The sequence below is a fragment of the Mastomys coucha genome, unplaced genomic scaffold (assembly GCF_008632895.1).
Source record: "Mastomys coucha isolate ucsf_1 unplaced genomic scaffold, UCSF_Mcou_1 pScaffold22, whole genome shotgun sequence".
Taxonomy (NCBI): Eukaryota; Metazoa; Chordata; class Mammalia; order Rodentia; family Muridae; genus Mastomys; species Mastomys coucha.
In genome coordinates this window covers 132,326,349-132,350,300 of record NW_022196905.1, presented here as the reverse complement: position 1 = coordinate 132,350,300, position 23,952 = coordinate 132,326,349, and the positions used below count along the sequence as shown (strand labels likewise).

The following is a 23,952-nucleotide window of genomic DNA, read 5'->3' as shown; positions in this document are numbered from 1 at the left end:
GCCTTTGTTGGTCTCCGAGTGGCCTTTGTGGATGCGTGGGAAATGACCTCCAGCCTGGATGTGCCAGATAACATCCACCCAAAGAAGCTTATTGTCCGCAATGAAGTGGAATTATTTCTGTCCTTCATCTGTCCCACCTGAGTGCTCCTGAGGGATTTGAGGCTGAATGGATGGAAAGCATGTGTGTGGCCACCAAAAAAATGAACTGCCAATGACAAAAAGCCCTTTCTCTTTATAAACCACCCTTTGCTTATGGGCCAAGCCTGTCTCTTCTCTGTCTAGAGGCAGCTCTTTGCCCTGGGGATAAATAACCCTGACCGCCATGTCTCCGATTTCATGTCTCTTTCTCTTCTCTGCCCTTTGTCCCTCTGGGGCAAATAAATCTCCCTGGGCTGAGAACTTGGTCTTGTTGGGTCCTGTGCTGTCACAGATCCTTCAAATCCTAGAAAGAAAATGCTTAAAGAGCTATTTGACTAAGCCAAATTCCAGGCATGACACAGGATTGGTATGTTCCTGGAGCCATGTCTGGAATTGTGACCTGCAGGCTACTAGTTAGGGAAAAGCAGTGTGTGTCCCTGTAGTGTGCTCCAGCACAACCTGTATATACCTGACAGCATGGGAGACTCTGGACACAGGCTGTAGTTTCAGATGTCAAGCTGCTTTGAGAACCATTGAGTACTAATTATAAACTAGAAGTTTAAAATAGTGCATAAGTTAATGCCTGTAATAGAGGGTAGGGTCTCATGAGCCTCTTCTCACTCCCTTGTCAGAGTCTGATCATTTATCAGACCAAGGGCAAGCACGAAATTAGAAAAACAACAAATCTACTTAGTTAACAATGAACACCTCTTCAGCCTGACTCTCAAGTTATGTTAGAGCTAGCCTCCACAGTGAGCTACAGGCCAGCCAAGGCTATACAATGAGCCCCTTGTTAAAAAAAAATCAAAGGAAGAGAGAGAGAGAGAGAGAGGGAGAGAGAGAGGGAGAGAGACAGAGAGAGACAGAAATCAAAGGAAGAGAGAGAGAAAGAGAGAGAGAGAGGAGGAAGAAGAAGGAGGAAGAGGAGGAGTGAGAGAGAGTGGGGGAAGAGAGAGAGATAGAGACAGAGACAGAGACAGAGACAGAGAGAGGAACAAGGAGGAGGAGAGAGAGAGGAAGAAGGAGGAGGAGGAGGAAGAGAGCAGGGGAGGGAGAGAGAGAGAACTAGGAGAAAAGAAAGGGAGGGAAAGGAAAAGAAGAAAGGAAAAACTAGGTTTGGAGGTACACTCAGGTAGTAGAAGCTAAAGGATAAGAGGTTCAGTGTGTTTCTTGGCCACATAATAAATTTGGCACTAGCCCTGGCTACATAACACCTTGTCTCAAAACAAAACAATGACAACCAAAACATCTGGAAGTTACTTTTAAGATGATTGTTGACTGATGCAGGGTAAGGGAGACTGTGGAAGTAGAGAACAATTATGTAGAGAAAAGTCTGCCTGCCCACTTACATGAGGCTTGCAGCTGCTTCTGTAGGAACCTGTACTGACACGCCCATACCCACACATAGACACACATGCCCATACAAATACATCATTAAAAATAAAAATAGGCCGGGCCATGGTGGCACACACCTTTAATCCCAGCACTTGGGAGGCAGAGGCAGGCAGATTTCTGAGTTGGAGTCCAGCCTGGTCTACAGAGTGAGTTCCAGGACAGCCAGGGCTACACAGAGAAACCCTGTCTTGAAAAACAAACAAACAAATAAATAAATAATAAAAATAAATAAATACAAATAAATAAATAAATAAAAATAGAAGGATGATCATGGTGTACCACACCTTTAATTCTAGAACCCAGAAACAGAGGAGGGTGAATCTGTGAATTTAAAGGCAGCCTGGTCTACATGGAGAGTTCCAGGCCAGTCAGAGCTATAAGGTAGGACCTTGTCAACAGTAGTAGTAGTAGTAGTAGTAGTAGTAGTAGTAGTCATAGTAGTAGTCGTAGTAGTAATAGTAATTAATAGAAGGAGAAATAATGATGGAACTCTAGAGCTAGCATGGTGTTAAGAACATGCCTGTTCCTCTTGCAAAGGACCCACATTCTATTCCCAGCACCCACATCTTTCTGCTCACAACCACCTGTAATTCCTTTTTTTTGTTTTTTCGAGACAGAGTTTCTCTGTATAGCCCTGGCTGTCCTGGACTCACTCTGTAGACCAGACTGGCCTCGAACTCAGAGATCAGCCTGCCTTTCCCTCCCAAGTGCTGGGATTAAAGGCGTGCGCCGACCGGCAATGCACCCTTTAATCCTAGTGCTTGGGAGGCAGAAGTAGGTTGTTTCTGTGACTTTAAAGCCAGCCTGGACTACAGAGCCAGTTCCAGGACAGCTAGGGTTATACAGACAGACTCTGTCTCAAAAACAAACACACAAACAAACAAACAAACAAACCCACCCCAGAAAACTTCCTCTTGCTAATTCTAGGATAAGGTGGTGGAAGATACAGGAGGGGGATGTCTTCTGTGCTTGCCCTCTGTAGGAGAGATTTAGAGGAATAGGAAAACAGGACCGGTAGGGAGCAAAGTTGAGAGAGCCTGCCCTCTAGTGGCAGTTTGTGTTCTGGCAAGTGATAGAGCAAAAGCCACACAATGCATTTAGAGTTCTGGCCTGTGAGGTTTATTTGTGCTCTTACAGCACTGGGGATTGAACCCAGGATTGCGCACATGAACCTAGGATTGCACACACACTAAGCTAGCGTTCTACCACGGAGCTTCATCCCCAGAGCAAGTTTTACTTCCTGTTTTGAGATGGGTCTCAGTAAGTGGCCCAGGCTGTCCTTGAACTCACTTTGTGAGGTGTGAAGCACATGGATGCTCTCATTTCCCAGGGGGAGGAAAACTGGAAGGTCTTTAGGGGTTTTGTCATTTGCTGTCGCTATTGTTTTTGACTTGTCTAGCATGTACCAATCCCTGGGTTTGACCCCCAGGACCACATTATTAGCAAAGCAAGGTGGCATACAACTGTTATTCCAGAACTCGAGCATGGAAGGTGTCTTAGGGTTTCACTGCTGTGATGAGACACCATGACCAAGGCAACTCTTAGAAAACATTTAATTGGGGCTGGCTTACAGTTTCAGAGGTTTAGTTCATTATTAACATGGCAGAAGGCATGGTGGCACAGACAGACACAGTGCTGGAGGAGCTGAGAGCTCTACATCTTGAGCTCCACGCACCAGAAGGAGACTGTGTGCCACACTGGGCATAGCTTGAGCACAGAAGACCTCAAAGCCCACCCCACAGAGACACACTTCCTCCAAAAGGCCATACCTACTCCAACAAGGCCACACCTCCTAATAGTGCCACCCTTTATGGGTCAAGCATTCATACACACGAGTCTATTAGGCCCATACTCATTCAAACCACTACAGAAAGCAAGAGGATCAGAAGTGTGCAATTATTCTCTGGAGACCAATCTGGTCTCAAAGGAGAGGGAAAATGAGAAAGGGAAAAGGGGAATAAGAGAGGAGAGAAACTCGCTGTGTACCCCAGGTTGGCCTAGAACTCAAGATCTTCCTGCCTTGGTGCTGGGACTACAGAATTACAGATATATGACATCTTCCCTGGTTTAGTCATGGTTGATTTTTTTTTTTTAATATTTAAGTCATGTGTGTGTGTGTGTGTGTATAATACCTGTGTGGGTGGCCAAAAAGGTGAGAAGTGTCAGATCCCCTGGAGATGTAGTTAAGAGGCTGTTCTGAGATCCTGACATGGGTGTTGGGCATCAAACTCCGGGTTCTCTAGAAGAGCACTATAGACTCTTAACCACTGGGTCATCTCTTCGGCTTTGGCCCAAGATTTTACAAATATGCAACATTCTGTAATCTCATTACTCATAAGACTGAGGCAGGAGGATTGCCACAAATTTGAAGGCAGCCTGGGCTACATAGAGTATACTAGGCCAACCTGGGCTATAGTGTAACACACATGTAACTTCTCTAAGAACAAACAAAAAACCAGATAAACATCAAGTGCTGAGCAATGTGGGGCACACCTTTACTCCCAGCACTTAGGAGGCAAATGCAGACAGATCTTGGAGTTTAAGGCCAACCTGGTGGAGACAGAGAGAGAAAGAAAGAGACAGAGAGAGAATGAGAGTGATAGTTCCAGGAGCACAGTCTACATATAGAAATGCTGTCATAGGTGGGGGAACACCATCACCAGCAGCAGCAACAACAACATCAACAAAACTGTTGGGGGTGATTTTTTTTGTGCACCGTGTAAAGGTTGTTGTATTGTTCAAATGCTAGTTTCTGTGTTGGCAGAGAGTTGAGTGCAACAGACTGGGCTCTGGATATTGTTATTCATTTGGCTACATCATATTTTGTAAACCTCCCTCTCTCAGCTTCTGATTGGTTTAATAAAGAGTTAACGGACATTAGCAAAGGAGGCAAGTATAGGTAGGACTTCTGGGAGAGATAAAAACTCTGGGAAAGCGTCAGGTATGGCAGAATTTGCCAGTCTGGGACTGAGGGAGAGGTAACTCATGAGCCACAACGTAGAATGTAGATTAGTATAAATGGGTTAATAAGTTATAACACCAAGTCAGGAACAAGAGTAAGCAAAGGCCTAAAGCTGTAATTAATAAAACAAAAAAACCCAGCAAGCACTGTGATCAGAGCTTTGCCACTGTGTGTCCCAAGTGGCTTGACTGCAGAGAGAACACTCTATCTGCCTGTGATGGTCAGGACGATTGACAGTTTAGCTGAAGCTTGAAGGAGAACCTCGGATCTAAGGGGGTGAGGAGGATGGAGCACCCAGTCTTCCCTGCCTGTCTGAAAGCACCTTGGAGGAGAGGTATTTGCTCTTATGCTGGTCTAGAGGCACCAGCATAAGGCTGGTGAAACGGCTCACCTAGGTAAAGTTGCCTATCAGCAAATGTGATGGCCTGAGTTCAGTTCCTGGAACTCACATGGTGGATGGAGAACACAGACTTCTACCGGTTGTCCCTTGACCTTGTTGTAGCCCCTGAATTACTGATGCTAACTCTCTGCAGTTAACTGTCCTGTTGTGAGAAGATCCTATTCTACCCTCCTGTCCATGGCAAGCAGAGTATGCAGTTAGCTGGCTTCTGCTGCATCCCTGCAGCAAGTACAGGGCTCCCTCCCTCTCCCTGGCCTCCCATCCGAGGGAACCCAGTCTGTTGTTAAAATGGCACTGCCCATAAACCCCCCTCCAAAGAAAACACCCCAAGGAGCCACAAATGCTAGCTTGAGACAGCCTCCCTTGCCTCTGCATCAACAAAAACTAGCACTCTCTCTGATAAACAGCCGAACTCTCCAGGTGCAGCTGTCACCTTAAGAAAGAAATAACAAACTCAAAGAAGATTAAGGTCCCATGTTTGAATCATAGAAAGGGGGTGATCAGGGGTCACAGACAGTCATAAAACTAGCCTCTGATAGCACCGTAAAGATAACCCTTAAGGTCAGGAGAACCCCCCTCTCAGCTGTGCAATTCTGCCTGAACAAGTGGTATCATGTTAAAATTATGGCTTGCCTTATCCACCTAGTATTCAAAGAATTTCTAACTGTGTTGTATATAAACACAATGCTTTCTGGACTCAGGTCACACTCCAACCTATGCTGTGGGTGGGTTTGTAATCCGAGTCGGACTTGTTTTCAATAAAAAGGCTTTCATACATACTTGCAGCGGACTCTGCACTTCCTGAGCTCTCCTGGGTTTCCCAAGGAATCGGAGTATAATAATCTCTACACACTTGTCATGCACAACACATGAAAATGTAATTAACAACTTTTAAAAGATTTCTAGGCCAGCCTGTGCTACATAGTGAGACCTACAAAGCAAACAAACAGAAATAAAGAAGGGAGGGAGGAAGGGAGGGAGGAAAAGAAGAATGGAAAGAAGGAAGCATGCTTTCAGGTGGTCAAAGAGAGACTGGGACCTTACCACGCAAAAGGAGGACACTGTAGCACGGAGCCTAAGAAGAAGAAAGGCTGAGACATGTCCATAGCCTCTGGACAGCCAGCTTCCTCCAGGGAACAGGACAAATCGTGAAAAGTAACATAGAACTCTTCTGCCCGGAAGTCTGAGACATCTGGGTTAAATAAATATATATATACATATACATATATGCATATGATTCATATACATATATGAATCTATTCCAAGGTCTCATTGTTGTGATCATAAAAAGAGAAAGAGCACGCCAGGCAGTGGTGGTGCAAGCCTTTGACCCCAGCACTTGGGAGGCATAGGCAGGCGGATTTCTGAGTTTGAGGTCAGCCTGGTCTACAGAGTGAGTTACAGGACAGCCAGGCCCCCATGGGGAGGAGCATACCTGACTGCTGCCAGGTATCTGTGAGGGTGGAGTTTGAATGCTAACACTCTGCTTAGTTAGGTCTCAAACCCCAAACTTTGCAAAGATAACCTTGAACTTCTGATGCATCCACCTGCCACCATGCCATTTTATGCAATGCTGAGTGCCAACTCAACTCAAGGGTTTGTGCATTCCAGGCAGGGACTCCACCAACAGCCTCAGCTCCCCTCCTGCCTTTTGGGGGAGACAGTAATCTCTCACTGCTCATGCTTGATTTGAGCTCATGATTCTCATTCAGCCCCCTGAGAGCTGGGATTACAAGCATGAGACACCAGGTGCTCCTTGTTCAGAAAAAGAGAGTAAGTCCTTTTTCCATTGGTTGATAGGAAATAAATGTGCAATCTAATCCGGAAGCTGCCCCAGCAGGTCCTGTACTGGGAAACCCTCAGGAGCCAGGTTCCCTGGGTTTGACTGCCTCCCTACTTCAGTGATGACTGTTTCTCAATTACTATTTAGTTCATTTCTGGGTTACTTAACCTGTTGGGCTTTTGTTTTGTTTTGTTTTCTCACCATAAAAAAAAAAAAAAAAAAAAAAAAAAAAAAAAGAGGGAACAATAGTGCTCTCACCACAGAGCTGACCTAAGATGGGCTTCTCCTCTGCGGGGAGCCACAATGAGAACTTTTGGAATAAGAGCACATGCCACAAATTTCTCTCACTCCGAAGCAATGGTTCGCAACTTTCCCAATGCTGTGACCTTCTACCAGTTCCTCCTGGAGTGGTGACCCCTAATCATAAAATTATTTTCTTTGCTACTTTATAACTGTAATTTTGCTACTGTTGTGAATCATAATGTACATATCTGACATTTTTGATGGTCTTAGATGACCACACCCTATGTGGCCACCCCGTGTTGAGAATCACAGCTCTACACTTCCTTCTAATCCACTCAATCCTGTTCTTGACCCACACTAAGGCCTTCTCCACCCAGATCAGATGGTTATTTGTTTTACTTATTTGAAACACAGTCACACATAGTCCAGGCTGGCCTCAAACTCAGTTTGCAGTTTGGGGATGACATTGAACTCTTGATCCTCCTGCCTCTACTTCCTCAGTGTTGGGATTACAGGAGTGTACCTGAGAGAGTGATTACAAATGAGATCAGGTTTGCTATAGTCTGTTTTTGAGCCCGTGGCTTCCGTGTTCCTAATAATGATTCCCAGGTTTATCTGATATGAGCCCTCCCTTATTGTCACTTTTCCCTGGCCCTTTGTAATCCAATCCCATGGATCATCCTTATTTATTTTTGAGACTGGGTCTTATGTAGTAGCCCAGGCTGGCTTCAAACCTGCTCTTAGCTGAAGATGACCTTAAACTTCTGCTCCTCCTGCCTCCACCTCCCAAGCACTGGAGTTCTAAGTGTATGCCAGTTCTAAGTATATGCCAGTTCTAAGTGTATGCCAGTTCTAAGTGTATGCCAGTTCTAAGTGTATGCCACTTGCTGAGTTTTAGGCTATGCTGGAAATTGAAACTAGTACTTTGTACATGCTGGGCAAGCACTGTATTGAGTTACTTCCCAAGATCCCATGGGTTCTTCTTGCTGCTCAAATGGGCCACACTGTTGTGGCTCAGAGAATTACATCTACTGTTCTACTGCCAGAGACACCCTTCTCTCAGATCCCCTGGGAGGCAGCCTTCTCTTCGTTCAGTTCTTTGGTCACATATCTTTTCAAAAGCTGCATGTGGTAGCTCACCCTGTAATCAGAGCAACCAGGAGGACGAGACCAGAGGACTGAGGATTTTGAGGCCAGCTGGAGTTACACAGTGAATTCTAGGCCAGCCTGGACTCAGAACAAGATGTTCTCAAAAGAAGAAGAAAGAAAGGAAGGAAGGAAGGAAGGAAGGAAGAAAGAAAGAAAGAAAGAAAGAAAGAAAGAAAGAAAGAAGGAAAGAAAGAGAGAGAAAGAAAGAAGATTGTACTTAGTAGTAGTCATTTGTAATTCCAGCACTTGGGAGGTCGAGGCAGGAAGATCCATCAGGTTGTCCTCAGCCATATGGCAAGTTCAAGGCCAGCCTACTACAAAAATACCCTAATCTAACACAAAAACAAAAAACTAGGGACCAGAGAGATGGTTCAGCGGATAAAGGTACTTAGTGCCAAGCCTGATGACCTGAATGTACCCCCAGAACCCAAATGGTTGAAGGGAGTACCAACTCTGGCAACTTGTCCTGACACCCATGGACAAGCCATAGCTCAGATGTGCACACATGTGCGCACACACACACACACACACTCACTGCAAAATAGATGTAAGAAATAAAGAAGCAGCATCTTTCAGAGGCTTTCTGTAATCTCTCAACACCTAGCCGCCTCTCTGTGCCCGCCTCTCTCTCTTCGCCCTGCTCTCATTCCTCATCCCACACACATGTATTCTATGTCACAGCCTATAATTATTTGGTTGCTACTATTACGGTTGTCTTGTCTGTCTCCTGAATGGAATGTGACTTGTGTGTACGGTGGGGAACTTGTCATTTGCTCACTGGAGTGGCATCACAAGACTGACATCAGTGCTTGAGACATTACAGAAGCCACCGAGTGAATCAACGAATGAACTAAAGTCAGGTGAAAGCCAGGTGGGGCAGCACATGCCTGTTACTCTGTAATCCAGTATTTGGAAGGTGGAAGCATAAGAATCAGGAGTTCAAGGCCAGCCTCAGCTTTGAAGCCAGACTGGAGTATGTGAGACTGTCTAAACAAAATAAACAAAGAAGTCAGGTTACTAAGGGGTTATCTCTGTGTCTGGCACCTTCTCAACAGCGTGCATCCTAGGAGAAACAAGCTATTGGCCACACTGTTCCTCTTTTGCAGCATCTGGTTACAATCCCAAAGATTATTGCAATCAACATTTTGCATTTACATCAGGACAGTATGACTTCCGGTCTATTTTTATTTTTGAAGGTCCTAACAAGAATATAACTCAAGATGGCTCAGCAGGCCAAGTCTAACAACCTGAACTTGATCCTGGAGACCCACAAGTTGGAGAGAACCGACTCTTCCAAGTAGCCTTTAGTACTCCACGTGCACACACGAATATCCCAAATAAATATTTTAATTATCTTTCTTCCTATATTTTACCAAGGCCCATGGAGGATGCGGAGCTGAGCCAGTCCTTCGTCCTACTTAGGTTGCAATGATAAAAGGTGACTGGTGCAAGTCACTCTGTCCTGTTTGGAAGCTGCTTCCTCGAAAGCTGCACGTGACAAACATTGCTTGCCCTGACTTCGTCCTCTGGGTCCCCTGGACCGACTGACAACACTTCCTCGCTGGAAGGGGCTTTGCTGACAGAGAGTCCAGTCAAGCAAAACCCTTGCCTTCACATAATCAAATCCTCCGAACTTTTCACTGCTTCCCTGACCACTCGAAAGGGAGCTCCATGACCAGGCACCACCACATCAGCCACGCTCAGAATCCTCTCCCGGCTCCGCTGCTGAGCTACTGGGTCTTCGCTCAGGGCCTGCCAGGAGTCCTCGTCACCAAGGCGCTCGAACACATCGCCAGCCACCACCACGGTGCCCATGCTGGTGCCCTCCACAACGACGCTCACGTCCCGCTGTCCTCCGTGGCCCGGCGTGGCCCACACTTGCAGTCCGGAGCCCAGTATCAAGGGCTGCGTCTCACACAGCCCATGGGGCAGATAGAGGCCCCCGGGAAGGCAGAAGTCATGGGAGACTAACAGAGCTGCCTCGGGAAACAGTCCTAGGTTTCCGATGTGATCCGAGTGCCCGTGGGTGCCCACCACCAGAGTCACGTCTCCAGGGGCCACGCCCTGGGTAGCTAGGGCTTCCAGCAGCGCATCCCGAGCCCAAGGTCCCCCGGTGTCCACGACGATGGGGCCACGCACCGCCTCCTCCAAGGCAGTCTTAGCGCCGCCGTCTGCGGATGTGGCCAATCGGCCGCTGGAGTCCGAGGCCCAGCCCCGAGGTAGGACGAGAGTCACCGTGCCATCGGCACGCACCGCGTCGCCCGCTCCCTGCGGCTCCGCGTAGCCGCACAGCAAAACCACCACCGAGTAGGAGCCGCCGGGCGCCAGCAAAGGGGTCTCACCGTGCAGCGGCTCAGTGCGCACTGGACCGCTCATGACAAGAGCGAGAGATACACTCCACCGCAGACGTCCGCCCAGTCAGTCCCTCCGAAATCCTACGGCAAGCCCCGCCACGCTCTCCCAAGTCGCAACTCGTTGCTACCCCCCAGCTCTTAATGTGGTATCGCCCTCCACTACCACCCCTGCTGAAGATGGTATCGCCCAACTGGCCCTCCCTTGCGACCTCAAGACTTCCTAGATTCTTTTGGTCCCCTTAGGTTTATAGTCGGTAGGTCCTCACTCACGCATTCACATTTTAAAGTTACCTTTTACTTCTTCATTCTAGCTGTTGCCTACTTTGAAACTAAACTATCGCTATCCTGTCCTTAAGTCTTTTTTTTTTTTTTCTAAAAAAAAAAAAGCTGGGAAAACTCACACGGCGAAGAAACCAGAGAATTTTTGTTCCTCCTGGGCTTCCGTACAAACTATGGCACCCAAAGTACTAGCCACGTTGCGGAACCATCCTAATCCTGTACACAGGTGTTACGCTAACTTCCGAGTTTTTTGTTTTGTTTTTGCTTTTTCTATTTTCCTGATACAGGGGCTCAAGGAGACCAGGATGGTCTTGAAGTTGCTACATTGCTGAGGAAGACTTTGAGCTCTTGATTCTCTTGCCCCTACCTCCAAAGTGCTGGAATTACAAACGTGCACCGCCACTCTGGATTTAGAGTCCTTGTGGTACAGTTGTTTTCCCAACCCCAGCCAGTATCCTTAGGATGCAAAATTATAAGAACACCATTAGCAACTAATAGAAAGCAGGTTAATGGTCCCACAGTCTGGGTCCTCCCTCATCGATAATGTGTGCATGTTTGAAATGGAACTCAACCGATATACATATAAAAGGTTTAATAGCAATATAGAAAATATGGCACCTGTGAAATAGGAAATAGGCCACATGTCTACCCCACCTAACCCCAGTATTGCTTCACTTTCTTCCAGCGTCCTGCTCTTGTTCACAGATTGATGGTATTCAGCCTCATGTTTGTAGTGTGTATTGGTCTCTGAGGGTCCCTTTTTGGCTTCTTACTTTGAGACAGGGTCTCGCGTTGCTCCAGTTAGTCTTGAACTGCCATATTCCTGCCTCCGCTTCTCAAGTGGTGAGATGACGGGTATACCACCACACTGGGGTTCAACCCCCATCATTGTCCACACTAGGCAGGCACTCTACCCAACTGAGCTAGCTCTTCTCTGGCCTCTTGAAAGGGTTTAAAATAGACCCTTTAAAAAGCAAAGTGACTTTCCCGCAGCTCATACCACTGACCAATTGGTGCAGGTAAGGACCAGTAAAATGTAGAGAAAAGTTTCAATACTGTCACCACACACTTGGTCAATTAAGTGGCTGCTTGTGGCTCATCTCTGAAGGCAAAACTTGCTTCTGCTTCTCCCCCTTCCCCTCCTCTCCTGTTGCCATTCTGAGATCATACAAAAAGGACAGTTACAAGCCTCGGGATGGGGAAGGGAGAGCTTAAGAGTTTAGAAAACTCTCCATGACCCAACCTTAGGGTTCAAAAGTAAGGGTCAAAGATCTTCTGGGTCATGCTTGGGACTGCCTGAAGTCTTGGTTATCTCTTCTTCCTCCTCCTTTTCATCTACCTCCTCCTGCCCATCACTGATCTTCTCCTTTCCAGTCCAAGTTTCCTGTAGACAAGCTAGGTAGAATGAGAGGAAAACAATTTCAGTGCTAATGCTGGGAATAGCTGGGAAGCTGGGAGAGGAGCCCAGCCTTTATACTTACCAGTTTCAGAGGCTGGAAGCACGTGACGTTCGCAGAGAAAATGCTGGAGGGGCTTCTCCTGATGGTGGAAGTACCAGTCTCCTACAACATCTTCAAACTCCTCCAGCATTGTCTCACACTGTTAAAGAAGAGTAGGAGGGGGGCATTGGAAGGCCTCTGCCTTTCACTCCCTATCACCCCACTCCACTGAGTGCCTTTCAAAGGGCAGGCAGCCAAAAGGTTACACGTGGCTTGCTAGATGTGTGATTGTCTTTATTCAACATTTACCAGTATCAGTTACTATCTAATATCAAGTACATCTACTCTGCTAAGGTGACAGATGCCCATCATCCAAGTCAGGAGGTAGAAGCAAGAAAAGACCTATACTCAAGCTCATTCCCAACCACACAGCCTGGGCTACATGTAAGAATCCCGTCTCAAACCCTCAGCACCTCTCAGATTCTAACCTGTGAAGTGGGAACTGGTATTTGCACCTGTGACATGAGAGTAAAAAATAGCAGTCGCTGGAAAGTGTGTGGCCCAGAATCCAGGAGACAGTAGGTGTCTTAATATGCACGGGTAGATACTATGAGCCACACAGTATTACTTCCTGATATGCTTCTGGGCCTACTTTCATAAATGGCAGAGTCCTTAACTCTCTGGCTTCTTCCTGCTCAGAGGTAGTCATCCCCTACACTGAGTCCTGGGATTTAGTTCTCTGACCTTCCTGGGCAAAGTGGTATCTCATCTTACCTGCTTCTTGAGGAATGTGACCTCCACACTGGGCTCGTCCCACAGCTCCAAAGGGATTCCCAGATCCACTTTCACTCCCTTCTGCACCAGGCCTTTCAGTGTTGCCATAGTCTGACTTTGACCCTGAGGGACAGAAAATTTGGTATACGTCCAGTCCACCACCTCATGTCTTCCTGCACCATCATATCAGCTTTATCAACTACTGGAGACTCTGTGGTGTGTTCTATGAAAGAGTCTAGCAATAACAAGGGGACACTTCAGATTTAGGGGAGACTGGCAGATATTCCTTGAGGATCTTGGATGATCTGAGACCCAGGGTCCTGGGCTAGGGGAGATAGCTTAGTTGGTAAGATGCTTGAGAACCTTGGTTAAATCCCCAGATCCACATTAAAAACAAACAAACAAAATAACAACAGAACAGGTGCTGGAGAGATGGCTCAGAGAGCACTGGCTACTCTTCCAGAGGACCTGAGTTCAATTCCCAGGATCCACATGGTGGCTCACACCTGCCTGTAACTCCAGTCCCAGGAAACTTAATACCCTTACACAGACACACATGCAGGCAAAACATCAATGCACATAAAATAAAAACAAATAATTTAAAAATTCAAAAAGCAAAAAACAGGCATGGTGGCATGAATTTACAATCACAATGCTGGGGAACAAGAATCAAAACAGGTGCCAGGCAGTGGTGGCGCATGCCTTTAATCGTAGTACTTGGGAGGCAGAGGCAGGCGGATTTCTGAGTTCGAGGCCAGCCTGGTCTACAAAATACCAGGACAGCCAGAGCTATACAGAGAAACCCTGCCTTGAAAAGACAAAAAACAAAAACAAAAAAACAAAAAAAACAAAAACGAATCAAGACAGATCCTGGGGTTTTCTGACTAGCCAGCCTAGCCTGCTTGGTAAGTCAGTAAGGCAGTGAGACCTTGTCTACAGAAACCAAGGTGGGAATCTCAGTGGGGAAAGGTGATTGCCACCACTCCTAACGACCTGAATTCAATCCCCAGGACCCACACTGAGGAAAGAGAGCCAACTCCTACAAGCTATTCTCTGACTTGAGTAGTGCACCGTGACACAGTCACACATGAAGTAATTATTGGAGAAGAAAAAAAAAAGGAGCTGTCTATTGTGGTGTCTGCCTTTAATCCCAACACTTGGGAGGGGAGACAGAGGTAGGCAGGAATTCTGGGTTTAAGGCCAGCCTGATCTACAGAGGAGGCTCCAGGACAGCCAGGGCTACACAGAGAAACCCTGTCATAAAAAATGAAAACCAAATCAAAACCAAGATGGATGGCTCTGGGAAACAACACCCAATGTTGTTCCCTGTCCTCTCTACATATACACATACACATAAAAGAACATATAAGGCTTTTGGAGGAAAAAAACAAACCAACAGGAAAACCAAGCCAGGCCCTTCCTTCCTAGGAACCGTCTGACCTTAGCATATCTCAGCGAGCCCTTGCGTTCAGCATGAACATTGTAATCCAGGATCCGCTCACACAAATTCTCCAAAGCCTCCTCCAGCCTCGTCTCACTGTGGGAAGGAGAGAAGAGAGATCCCTTGATGTCTCAGGAACCCTGCAGCTCTCTGGAGGTGGAGGTGAATAAGTACAAAGACTCACGAGAGGCTGTAAGGCACGTGTCTCTTCCTCTTGCCTGTGTCTAGCACCTGACCCAGCTCCAGCACTTCTCGGGATCGACCAGTTCGACTCAACTCCTCCTGTAGCTCCATGCTCAGCAGCTTACACACTGGTAGTAAAGAGATACCCGAGGAGGATGAAGAAGACAAGCAAGCACATCAGAGTCCTGCTCCTGACCCGAGGCAGCCGAGCATGTAAACATACACTCTGGAGTCAGAATGACTGGATGAGAGCATTGCCTCAGTCTTAAGAGCTGTGTGACACTTGCTGTGTCTTAGCCTCTTCACCTTTGATATGGGGATATGACTGTGTCCCTTAATGAGGGGTGATGAAGATTTAAGTGCACCAATATATGTGAAACCCCTAGAGTCATGTCTGGTATATAGCGAGCACTGTGTAAGAACTTGGCGTCACTCTGATTTTATTTATTGAGCTACTTAAAGGGTATAGAGAGCATAAAATCCATCATGATTTGTCCATGAAACACTGCCAGTATAGTTTGGGACTGACAATGACCATACAGTAGCATGCTTCAGGGTTACAATCCAAAAACCTGTTTTCATGCTGGGCAGTAGTGGGGCATGCCGTTAATCCCAGCACTGGGGAGGCAGAGGCAGGCTGATCTCTGAGTTTGAGGGCAGCTGGGTCTACAGAGCGAGTTCTGGGACAGCCAGGGCTACACAGAGAGACCCTGTCTTGGGAAAAACAAAGTAACACCTTGGTTCTAGGGTTGGTGAGATTACTCTGCAGGTAAAGGAACCTGCTACTGGACCTTGGTGGAAGGAGAGAACCGACTCCCCCAAACTGTCCTCTGACTTCCATGTACTGTACTATATGACACATTTGCCTACACACATATGCAGCCACATACTACACTAGAATGCATGTTTACCCACCAAATACACAACATAAATGTAATTTAAAAATGAAAGAGACTCAATCATCAGGAAATCCAAAACACACCCAAAGGTAATTTCAATAAGGGTGAACACATCTTTTCTACAACTACCTTTCCCAGTATCTAACCTGGCACATGGCAGGCTGGGCTCGTCAAGAGAAAAGTCTCCCACAGAAATGACAAACTATGGGCTGGCGAGATGGCTCAATGGGTAAGAGCACTGACTGCTCTTCCAAAGGTCCTGAGTTCGGATCCCAGTAACCACATGGTGGCTCACAACCATCCGTTATGAGATCTGACGCCCTCTTCTGGGTGTCTGAAGACAGCTACAGTGAATTACGCTGGAGCGAGCAGGGCGGAGCGAGCTGAGCTGTCCTGAGTTCAATTCCCAGCAGCTCACGGCCATCTGTACAGCTACAGTGTACTCATACACATAAAATAAATAAATAAATAAATAAAAAAAGAAAAGAAATGACAAACTAGGCAGGGATAAATAACAAAAGTGCTTGCACTGCGCTATGACCTGAGGCATGGGTAGTCTCTCTTCCTCCAGGGATTTACAACACAGCAGGTGACAGGCAAGGAGGGAGTCCAAAGGCGACATTTAAACTGGGTCCAGTAGAATGGGTAGGAGCTTATCTAATTCAGAAAGAAGAGGGGGAAAACAGCCAAGAAAAAGACAAGTGACACTCACTGACTGTGAGAAGTTGAGAAAAGTGACTATTCCTAGTCATTTTTAGGAATAGAGTATGAAAACATATGAGTGTACATACAAGACATTTACAGCTCTCCCTTTACCCCAAAGTTGGCTTAAGATCTGGGAAAACAGTTCTGTAAGTAAAGTACTTGAAAGCTTGAGGACCTGAGTTCAGATCCTAAGAACAATGTTAGGCAATGTAGATCAGAACTAGAGACAATATGGTCTATATGGTTAACTTCCAGGGGAACAGGAGAACCTGACTCAAAAGGTAGATGTTTCTCCTGAAGGAATGACACCTGAGGTTGTCTCTGACCTCCACATGTATGTCATCCAGGCGTACACACACAAGGTCCTTGTCTGAACACAGGTTTATGAAAGCAAGAGTGCCAAGGTTATGTCTGTGTTAAGGAAGGTAAAGAAGTCCTAGGAGATGCCAGGCAGTGGTGGCGAATGCCTTTAATTCCAGCACTCGGGAGGCAGAGACAGGTGGATCTCTGAATTAGAGACCAATCTCGTCTACAGTCAAGTTCCAGCACAGCCAGAGCTATGGAGAAACCCTGTCTCCACCCACAACCCAGAAAAAAGACTCAATGAGTGGGGACACAGATGTAAAAGGAAGTGAGAAATTAGAAGCAAGTCATGGGTAACAATAATAAAAATATGTTGTTGGGTGTAAAGTGAAGCGATAATGAATCCAAAAAAAAAGTTAAAGTCAGGGAACCACAGGATATTCATTCAGTGACCCGGCTTCCTCCCTTTTGGGGGTTGGGTATGGAGGTGGGGGTGGGGCTTAGGGGTGGGTGTGACATTTACTAATGCAGCCAGAGGCCGTGCTGCTTGTTGTAAAATCCCTACAGTGCACCCCATCTGCAAAGCCTCACACCGATGGGCAACTTCTAAGTGGTGTGGTGTCTCCATCTTTTGTTTATGAGCTTCAGCTGGAGACTTACTCACCTTTAAATTCCTGAAGGGGGTCATTAGGCCTGTAATTGCGAGCGTCTCTGCTAGGGCGGGGCACAGTATGTCTATAAGGTATGAACCTTACACCCCACCCATGCAGATAGTCCAGATTTTTAACAAGGAGGGTAACGCACTGAGGAAGATGCTCCGTAGAGCCAGCGTTACAGTTTCTTGAACTACAATTCCCACAATACACCGCGACCCAAGCCCACAAGAAAAACCTAGCTCTTTCTGGATGCCGCCTGGGAAATGTAGTGCCCCTTAACCCTGCTTTCCCTCCCTCGTTCCCATTCAAGTGTTACCAAGCTCTAACAGAACCTCTTTCAAGACAGTCAAGTGACCCATCTATCCTAGCCCATTTGATTCAGCCTAGAGTTAGAGAGGCAGGAGATGGATCGGGAGATGTAAATAGCAACTACTCCATTTCTGTACCTTCGCATTTGCTGGGCAAACGTTCTGTGTCATCTTCCTCCTCTTTTGTCGCCCCAGTCCAAGCACCGTACGCTGCCAGGATGAAAAGCAGTATTTCTAGCCGCACAGGTCCCATGACAAAACTCAGTCCACACATACAACCACCGTTTGCCTTCAGACCAACTTCTGGAAGGCAGCGGGCCCTTTAAATTTAGGCACAGACGACAGCAAGCTTTAAAAAAAAAAAAATTTCATAGAACGGTCAGCGCATGCTCAGAGACAGCCCGAAAGTAGGTGGAGCGCGATGGCTCTAGACTTCCCCGCCTCAGTTTTGTGGCGCCTCCTGACGGTCCTGACAGCTGGGTAGTGAAGATTGGGATTGAAGTAATTAGAATAGAGTAATATGATTGTCACACATACACGTAGAATGTAATTTTTATATAATTTCAGACTGTGAAACGATATGGTCTGATTTGACATAGGGAAGAACAGTGATAAGTTCTTGGCTTCTGACAGGACCTACTCCTGCCAGGGGGCGGGGCCAAGATGGCGCCGAGCGCCGGGTGAGCGGCGCCTTGGCAGCGGTGAGAGGCTTTTACTGCTCCCGGTGCTTGGCTGGCGGGGGAAGGTCTGAGGTGTATCCGGGCGGAGACCCTTTGAAAGGGCCCATGTGAGGACTGGGAAGAGGACGGTTGGTTGTGTGTCCGTGCTCGTGGGGACCCGTGCGTGATTACACTGGAAGGATGTTGGGGAGATGTAGTGGATTGTGAACCTCCAGTAGCGCTGCCCTGGGAATCTTCGAATCACTTTCCTGCTGAGAAAAATGATGCCCAGATATAGCTCAAGTTATCCGTCCTCTGAGAAGTCTTCCTGTCGCTTCCACTGATCTGAGAAATTCCCGAGGCTGTTAAGAGTGTTTTATGAAACCTTAGTGACAAGGGTACCGCAGGGGATTGGGACCCGACTACTTCTTGTATACCTGGGACCAGGTACAGAATATATGCTGAATAATTGTATTTCCTGTAGACAAGATTTAACAAAAGTCTGAGAAGACTTGGGATGAAAAGAACCAGTCCCTAGCACTCTGTTCTGAACACTCTTGAGGTTGATCTTCTCATGTCCAGTTTCAGGCAAGCTCCTTTCCTTTAGACCACAGAGTAAACTCCAAGCTTGAGTGTGTGTCTTTTTCATTTTGGTAATTGTTATACCAAGTATTTAGTGAACACTTACACCTTTTAAGACTTAAGATTCATATATTTAACAATATCCTAGATACCAATCTAGGCACCGTATAGGTCAGTGAACATAACAAACATATTCTTGTTTACTGGTGGGGTAAGGATGATAAGCAAGAAGAAATAATAGCCAGGCTTGTCGATAAACAGCTGTAAAAGGCAGGAGGATCTCCAAATCAAGACCACAGAATGAATTCCAGACAAGCCTGAGACCCAATTGTAGAAGTGTTTCTTAATTTGTGGAAGGCCTTAGATTTAATCTAGAGTGATTATATATTATATCATTATTAGTATTAGAAAATATGTCAAAACAAGTAAAGCCAGGCATGGTGGTATTATGTGCTTGTAATACCAGCACTTGGAAGGTAGAGACCAAAGGACCAGGAGTTAAGTCTGGTGTGGTCTACATAGTGAATTTGAAGCCAGTGGGGGCTATAGGAGACCTGCCCCTAAAGAGAGGTGGTTGGGATCAGGTAGTCAGCCAAACACATTTAGGAAGAACACTACAAAAGCTATAAAGCCAAGTACATGTCTGTCAGATTTAAAGGACAGCAAGGAGAATGATGTGACAGGGTAAAGTGGGAGGAGGAGGGACAGGTGATCAGAGATATGAGAGAAAAGAAAGAAAAAGAAAAAACCACTTTAGACAGGAACTTATTGCATAGCTCAGGCTAGCCTCAACTTGCTGTCTCACCACTTTAGCCTCCAGAGTGCTAGGATTACAAGTGTCCAGCAGGTAGGGTCTCACTGTGAAGCATAGCCTGGAATAAAACCCAAGGCAGTCCACTGAAAGTGTTGATCCCCACATCTGTACAGGAGACAGATCTTGAAGGGAGGGTTTTATGTCAAAGGGGAATCATAGGAAAGAAACAGTTATCTAGTTTATATTTTGACAGATCACTTTGGTTTTTTGGTTTTTGGTTTTGTTTTTTTTTTTGGGGGGGGGGGGGTGGTGTTTCGAGACAGGGTTTCTCTGTGTAACCGTGGCTGTCCTGGAACTCACTCTGTAGACCAGGCTGGCCTCGAACTCAGAAATATGCCCGCCTCTGCCTCCCAAGAACTGGGATTAAAGGCGTGCGCCACCACTGCCCAGCCAGGTCACTTTGGTTTTAAGAAACAAATGCAAAAGGCTAAAATGGAAACAGGAACACCTTGTCCAGGGACTGAGTTCAGCAAGTGATAGCTGATGATTATCTGGGCCGAAAGGTTCTGGTTGGGCTGCCTGGTAGGTTTTAAAACACTACTGGGAATCAAACCCAGGCCCATGTGCATGCTAAATACCTTACTACTGAGCCACATCTTCCAGCCTGGTGGATTTGATTCCAGCGTCCAGATAAGAATGAGTTGTGCTGGATGTGGTGATAATGCCTATAGTCCCAGCACTTGGGAAGTAACAGTACCAGGAGTTCAGGGTCATTCTCAGCTACATATGGAGTACGAGACTAGCCTAGGCTACAAGAGGCCTTATTTAAAAAAAAAAAAAAAAAAAGCCTGAGCCAGGCAGTGGTGGTGCACGCCTTTAAAACCATCATCCAGGAGACTGAGGCAGACAGATCACTGAACTACAGAGCAAGTTCCAGGTCAGCTAGGGATACACAGCCTCGGGGTAGAAGGGTAGGGGGCAAACTGGTCTCGAGATGTAGCTCAGTTGTTAGAGTATTTCCCAGCACCACAAAACTGTGGAGGTTCGTGTCTGTAATCCTAGAACTAGGAAGGTAAAAGCAAAAGAATCCGGAGTCAAGGCTGTCTTTCATTACAGAGTTTAAGATGTGGCTAAAGAAATCTGTCCGTTGCTGGGTGGTGGTGGCGGCGCCGCATGTCTTTAATCCCAGCACTTGGGAGGCAGAGGCAGGTGGATTTCTGAGTTGGAGGCCAGCCTGGTCTACTGAGTGAGCTCCAGGACAGCCAGGGCTACGCAGAGAAACCCTGTCTCGGAAAAAAAAAAAAAAAAAAAAAGAAAAGAAAAGAAAAAGAAATCTGTCTGCAAAAGTAAGAGCAAACAAACAAAATTGTCACTGGGCATGTTAATACATGCCTATAATCCCAGTACTTGAAAGGCAGAAGCAGGAGGCTGGAATTAGAAGTGTCAGGAATACATAGTGAGCCCCTGTGTCTAAAAGAAAAAGGACAGACCAAGCTGTTGTTTGGTAACTTTGCTTTGAGGATGAGCTGCAAGTAAGGAGGAAACTCAAGATGTAGGCTTTGAATTCTTTTACTTTTTATCTTGCCCCATCCCACTATCAGGAGGATCTCCATCTCTCCGTCCTAGGGAGGCATCCTTCCAGGAGTAGGAGCTGGAATTCCAGCATGGCTGAGGAGAAGAAACTGAAACTCAGCAATACGGTGTTGCCCTCTGAGTCCATGAAGGTGGTGGCAGAATCTATGGGCATTGCTCAGATTCAGGAGGAGACTTGCCAGCTGCTGACAGATGAGGTCAGCTACCGCATCAAGGAGATTGCGCAGGTAACCCTTTTGTCAGCTTTGCTTTGTGCTAACAATGCAACCTACGGATAACCTTGAACAATGCAACCTACGGATAACCTTGAACTTCTGACCCTTCTGCCTCCACTTCCCACTGCCGCGATTGAGGTTCTAATACCATGTCTTGTTTATGTTATGCTGGGGATTGAACTCCCTATGTATGCTTGGGCATGTGCTTTACTCACTGACCTATATTCCTCAGGGTCTTAGATTAATATCTCTTCTCCGTGGGGCACTGGTGGGGTATGCCTTTGATCCCAGCACTTGGAGTCAGAGGCAGGGGGAAATCTTTTGAGTTTGAGGCCAGCCTGGTGAACCAGGAAAGAACCAGGAGAGCCAGGGCTACACAGAGAAACCCTGTCTCAGAAAACAGAAACAAAATCTCTTTCCTCCCCACCTCCTAGGATGCTTTGAAGTTCATGCACATGGGGAAACGACAGAAGCTCACTACCAGTGACATTGACTATGCATTGAAGCTAAAGAATGTGGAGGTGATTTGGAGAGACTTAAAGGAGACAGGTGGCTTTAGAGTGGGGAGACAGTGCACGTATAACCATGTCTCCCTTGAGCTGTTTCTCATGTCTTTCTCTGTCTCTCTCCTGGTATAGCCACTGTATGGCTTCCATGCTCAGGAGTTCATCCCTTTCCGGTTTGCCTCTGGTGGGGGCCGGGAGCTATACTTCTACGAAGAAAAGGAAGTGGACCTGAGTGATATCATTAACACCCCTCTGCCACGGGTGCCTCTGGATGTCTGCCTCAAAGGTGGAGGGAGGGTAGAGCTGGGTGCCCAGTGGGGAGGGGAAGGAAGCCTGTGACTGGGAGGAACTTCACAAGAGAAGAAAGAAACATTCAATATAGGAATGGCAAGAAGGGGACCAGGAAAGGGCATATACCTTCCTTTGTCCGAGGCAGCTTCCCAGTGTATATACCCAGAACTCAGCTTGACATCTTCTTTACAGCTCATTGGCTGAGCATCGAAGGCTGCCAGCCAGCTATACCAGAGAATCCACCCCCAGGTAAGGTTTTCCTTGCCCAGATGTTATTCTCTTACTGCCCTTACTCTCCTTCCCCATCCCTGGTTCCCTCGGGCTCCTCCTACCTTCTCATCCCTCCTGCTGTGACCACCAGCACCCAAAGAGCAGCAGAAGGCTGAGGCCACAGAACCCCTAAAATCAGCAAAGCCAGGTCAAGAAGAAGATGGACCCTTGAAAGGCAAAGGTCAAGGGGCAGCTGCAGCTGATGGCAAAGGTCAGTATCCTAGCCGGGCCCTTTCCTACTCTTATCCCAAAGCCAGATGGTCCTCAGTGAAGTAGGTGAGGTCAGGAACAGAAGAACCCCAGAAAAGCCCAGAAGCCTACAGAAGAGTTGCATGCCGTGGTGAGGGTTCATCCTGTATAGAAGCCTCTTCTGAAGCTTACTTTTTTTTTTTAGACATGTGTACATGTTTTCGTGTGTGTAGGCACAGGTGTGTGTAGGCACAGGTGTGTGTGGGGGAGGCGGGGGGCTAAAGGATCATTATAGCTATCAGTCCTCATGCGCTATTTACCTTGTATTTTTTTAAGGCAAGCACTATATTGACTGAGCTATCTCCCCAGGCTGAGTTTTCATTTTCAAGCCTGTCTCCCAATTAACACAGGAAAAGAGAAGAAGGCACCTCCCTTGCTGGAGGGGGCCCCTTTCCGCCTGAAGCCCCGCAGCATCCATGAGCTGTCTGTGGAGCAGCAGCTGTATTACAAGGAGATCACGGAAGCCTGTGTGGGATCCTGTGAGGCCAAGAGAGCGGTAAGCCTGCCTTCTAGCCTCCCTTCACACAGAGGAGGAATCTTCCTGGAACCTGGTAGTTTTTTCTACAGTAAATGGTCCCACATAATTCATTGCTCCCTCCACAGGAAGCTCTGCAGAGCATTGCCACGGACCCAGGGCTCTATCAGATGCTACCACGGTTCAGTACCTTCATCTCAGAGGGGGTGAGAGAACTGGGAAAGGCCAGCTCCAAGGGAGGGGGATGGCAAGGGAAGTTCACCTGAGGAGTCTCTCTGTACCCACCATCAATTTTCCCTCTCCTAGGTCCGTGTGAATGTGGTTCAGAATAACCTGGCCTTGCTCATCTACCTGATGCGTATGGTGAAGGCCCTGATGGACAACCCCACACTGTATCTAGAGAAATATGTGAGTGGTCTTGCCTACCTACTGTCTTTTGCAGGGTCAGGGACCCTTCTGTCAACCTCACCACAGGAGGTCTGGTATCAGAACTGGCTGACAGTGTCTGCTCTCTCTCAGGTGCATGAGCTGATTCCAGCAGTAATGACCTGCATTGTGAGTAGACAGCTGTGCCTGCGGCCAGATGTGGACAATCACTGGGCACTCCGGGATTTTGCTGCCCGTCTAGTGGCCCAGATCTGTAAGCATTTCAGCACAACCACCAACAACATCCAATCCCGAATCACTAAGACCTTTACCAAGGTAAGCCCTAAAAATGTATCAGATGATGCAAATCACCCCTTTAGGGCTATCTCCATGAAAGAAAAAGCGTCACCCATCTGGGAGTAGAAATGATATCAGGAACATGGAGCCACGGAGATTAGGCCCAAGGGACTTGAACCTCTATGTCTTTGTGTTTTGTGTTTATAGGTGATGTCAATCCTTTGTAGCTTTTCTTTTTTTTCCTTTTTCCAGTTTTTTTTTTTTTTTTTTTTTTTTTTTTTTTT

The 23,952-nt window shown here is 46.9% G+C and overlaps 3 protein-coding genes across 5 annotated transcripts in view; 1 reads left to right on the top strand and 2 right to left on the bottom strand.

The window, feature by feature from the left end:
• Positions 1 to 9,220: 9,220 nt before the first annotated feature.
• Mblac1 (metallo-beta-lactamase domain containing 1) lies at positions 9,221 to 10,646 on the bottom strand. Its single transcript, XM_031338449.1, has one exon. The coding sequence runs from the start codon at positions 10,444 to 10,446 to the stop codon at positions 9,682 to 9,684; it is 765 nt and encodes a 254-aa protein (XP_031194309.1). The 5' UTR covers positions 10,447 to 10,646; the 3' UTR covers positions 9,221 to 9,681.
• Positions 10,647 to 11,280: 634 nt separating this feature from the next.
• Cnpy4 (canopy FGF signaling regulator 4) lies at positions 11,281 to 17,767 on the bottom strand. Its single transcript, XM_031338450.1, has 6 exons — positions 17,550 to 17,767; positions 14,542 to 14,668; positions 14,357 to 14,453; positions 12,917 to 13,039; positions 12,185 to 12,302; positions 11,281 to 12,098 (listed from the first exon to the last, which is right to left on the bottom strand). Exons 1-6 carry the CDS (start codon positions 17,683 to 17,685, stop codon positions 11,968 to 11,970), a joined length of 732 nt encoding a protein of 243 aa, XP_031194310.1. The 5' UTR covers positions 17,686 to 17,767; the 3' UTR covers positions 11,281 to 11,967.
• A 144-nt stretch (positions 17,768 to 17,911) lies between these two features.
• Taf6 (TATA-box binding protein associated factor 6) overlaps positions 17,912 to 23,952 on the top strand; it is a 9,327-nt gene continuing 3,286 nt past the window's right edge. Inside the window, exons 1-10 of one of the 3 annotated variants that reach the window (XM_031338422.1) lie at positions 17,912 to 18,112; positions 21,008 to 21,226; positions 21,649 to 21,735; positions 21,853 to 22,006; positions 22,204 to 22,260; positions 22,373 to 22,492; positions 22,881 to 23,026; positions 23,134 to 23,211; positions 23,312 to 23,413; positions 23,525 to 23,707. In XM_031338422.1, the coding sequence (XP_031194282.1) occupies positions 21,071 to 21,226; positions 21,649 to 21,735; positions 21,853 to 22,006; positions 22,204 to 22,260; positions 22,373 to 22,492; positions 22,881 to 23,026; positions 23,134 to 23,211; positions 23,312 to 23,413; positions 23,525 to 23,707 (1,083 nt within the window). In that variant the 5' untranslated portion in view covers positions 17,912 to 18,112; positions 21,008 to 21,070. The other 2 variants (XM_031338424.1, XM_031338423.1) reach the window with 2 other exon arrangements.

Bases quoted from the DNA above. Each gene is read 5' to 3' on its own strand.
- Mblac1 (XM_031338449.1), bottom strand. From the start codon at position 10,446: ATGAGCGGTCCAGTGCGCACTGAGCCGCTGCACGGTGAGACCCCTTTG.
- Cnpy4 (XM_031338450.1), bottom strand. From the start codon at position 17,685: ATGTGTGGACTGAGTTTTGTCATGGGACCTGTGCGGCTAGAAATACTG. The intron at 14,454-14,541 runs GTGAGTCTTTGT...TCCTTCCCACAG, and splicing joins CACGTGCCTTACAGCCTCTC to TGAGACGAGGCTGGAGGAGG. The intron at 13,040-14,356 runs GTCAGACGGTTC...TCTGTCCCTCAG, and splicing joins GCTCGCTGAGATATGCTAAG to GGTCAAAGTCAGACTATGGC.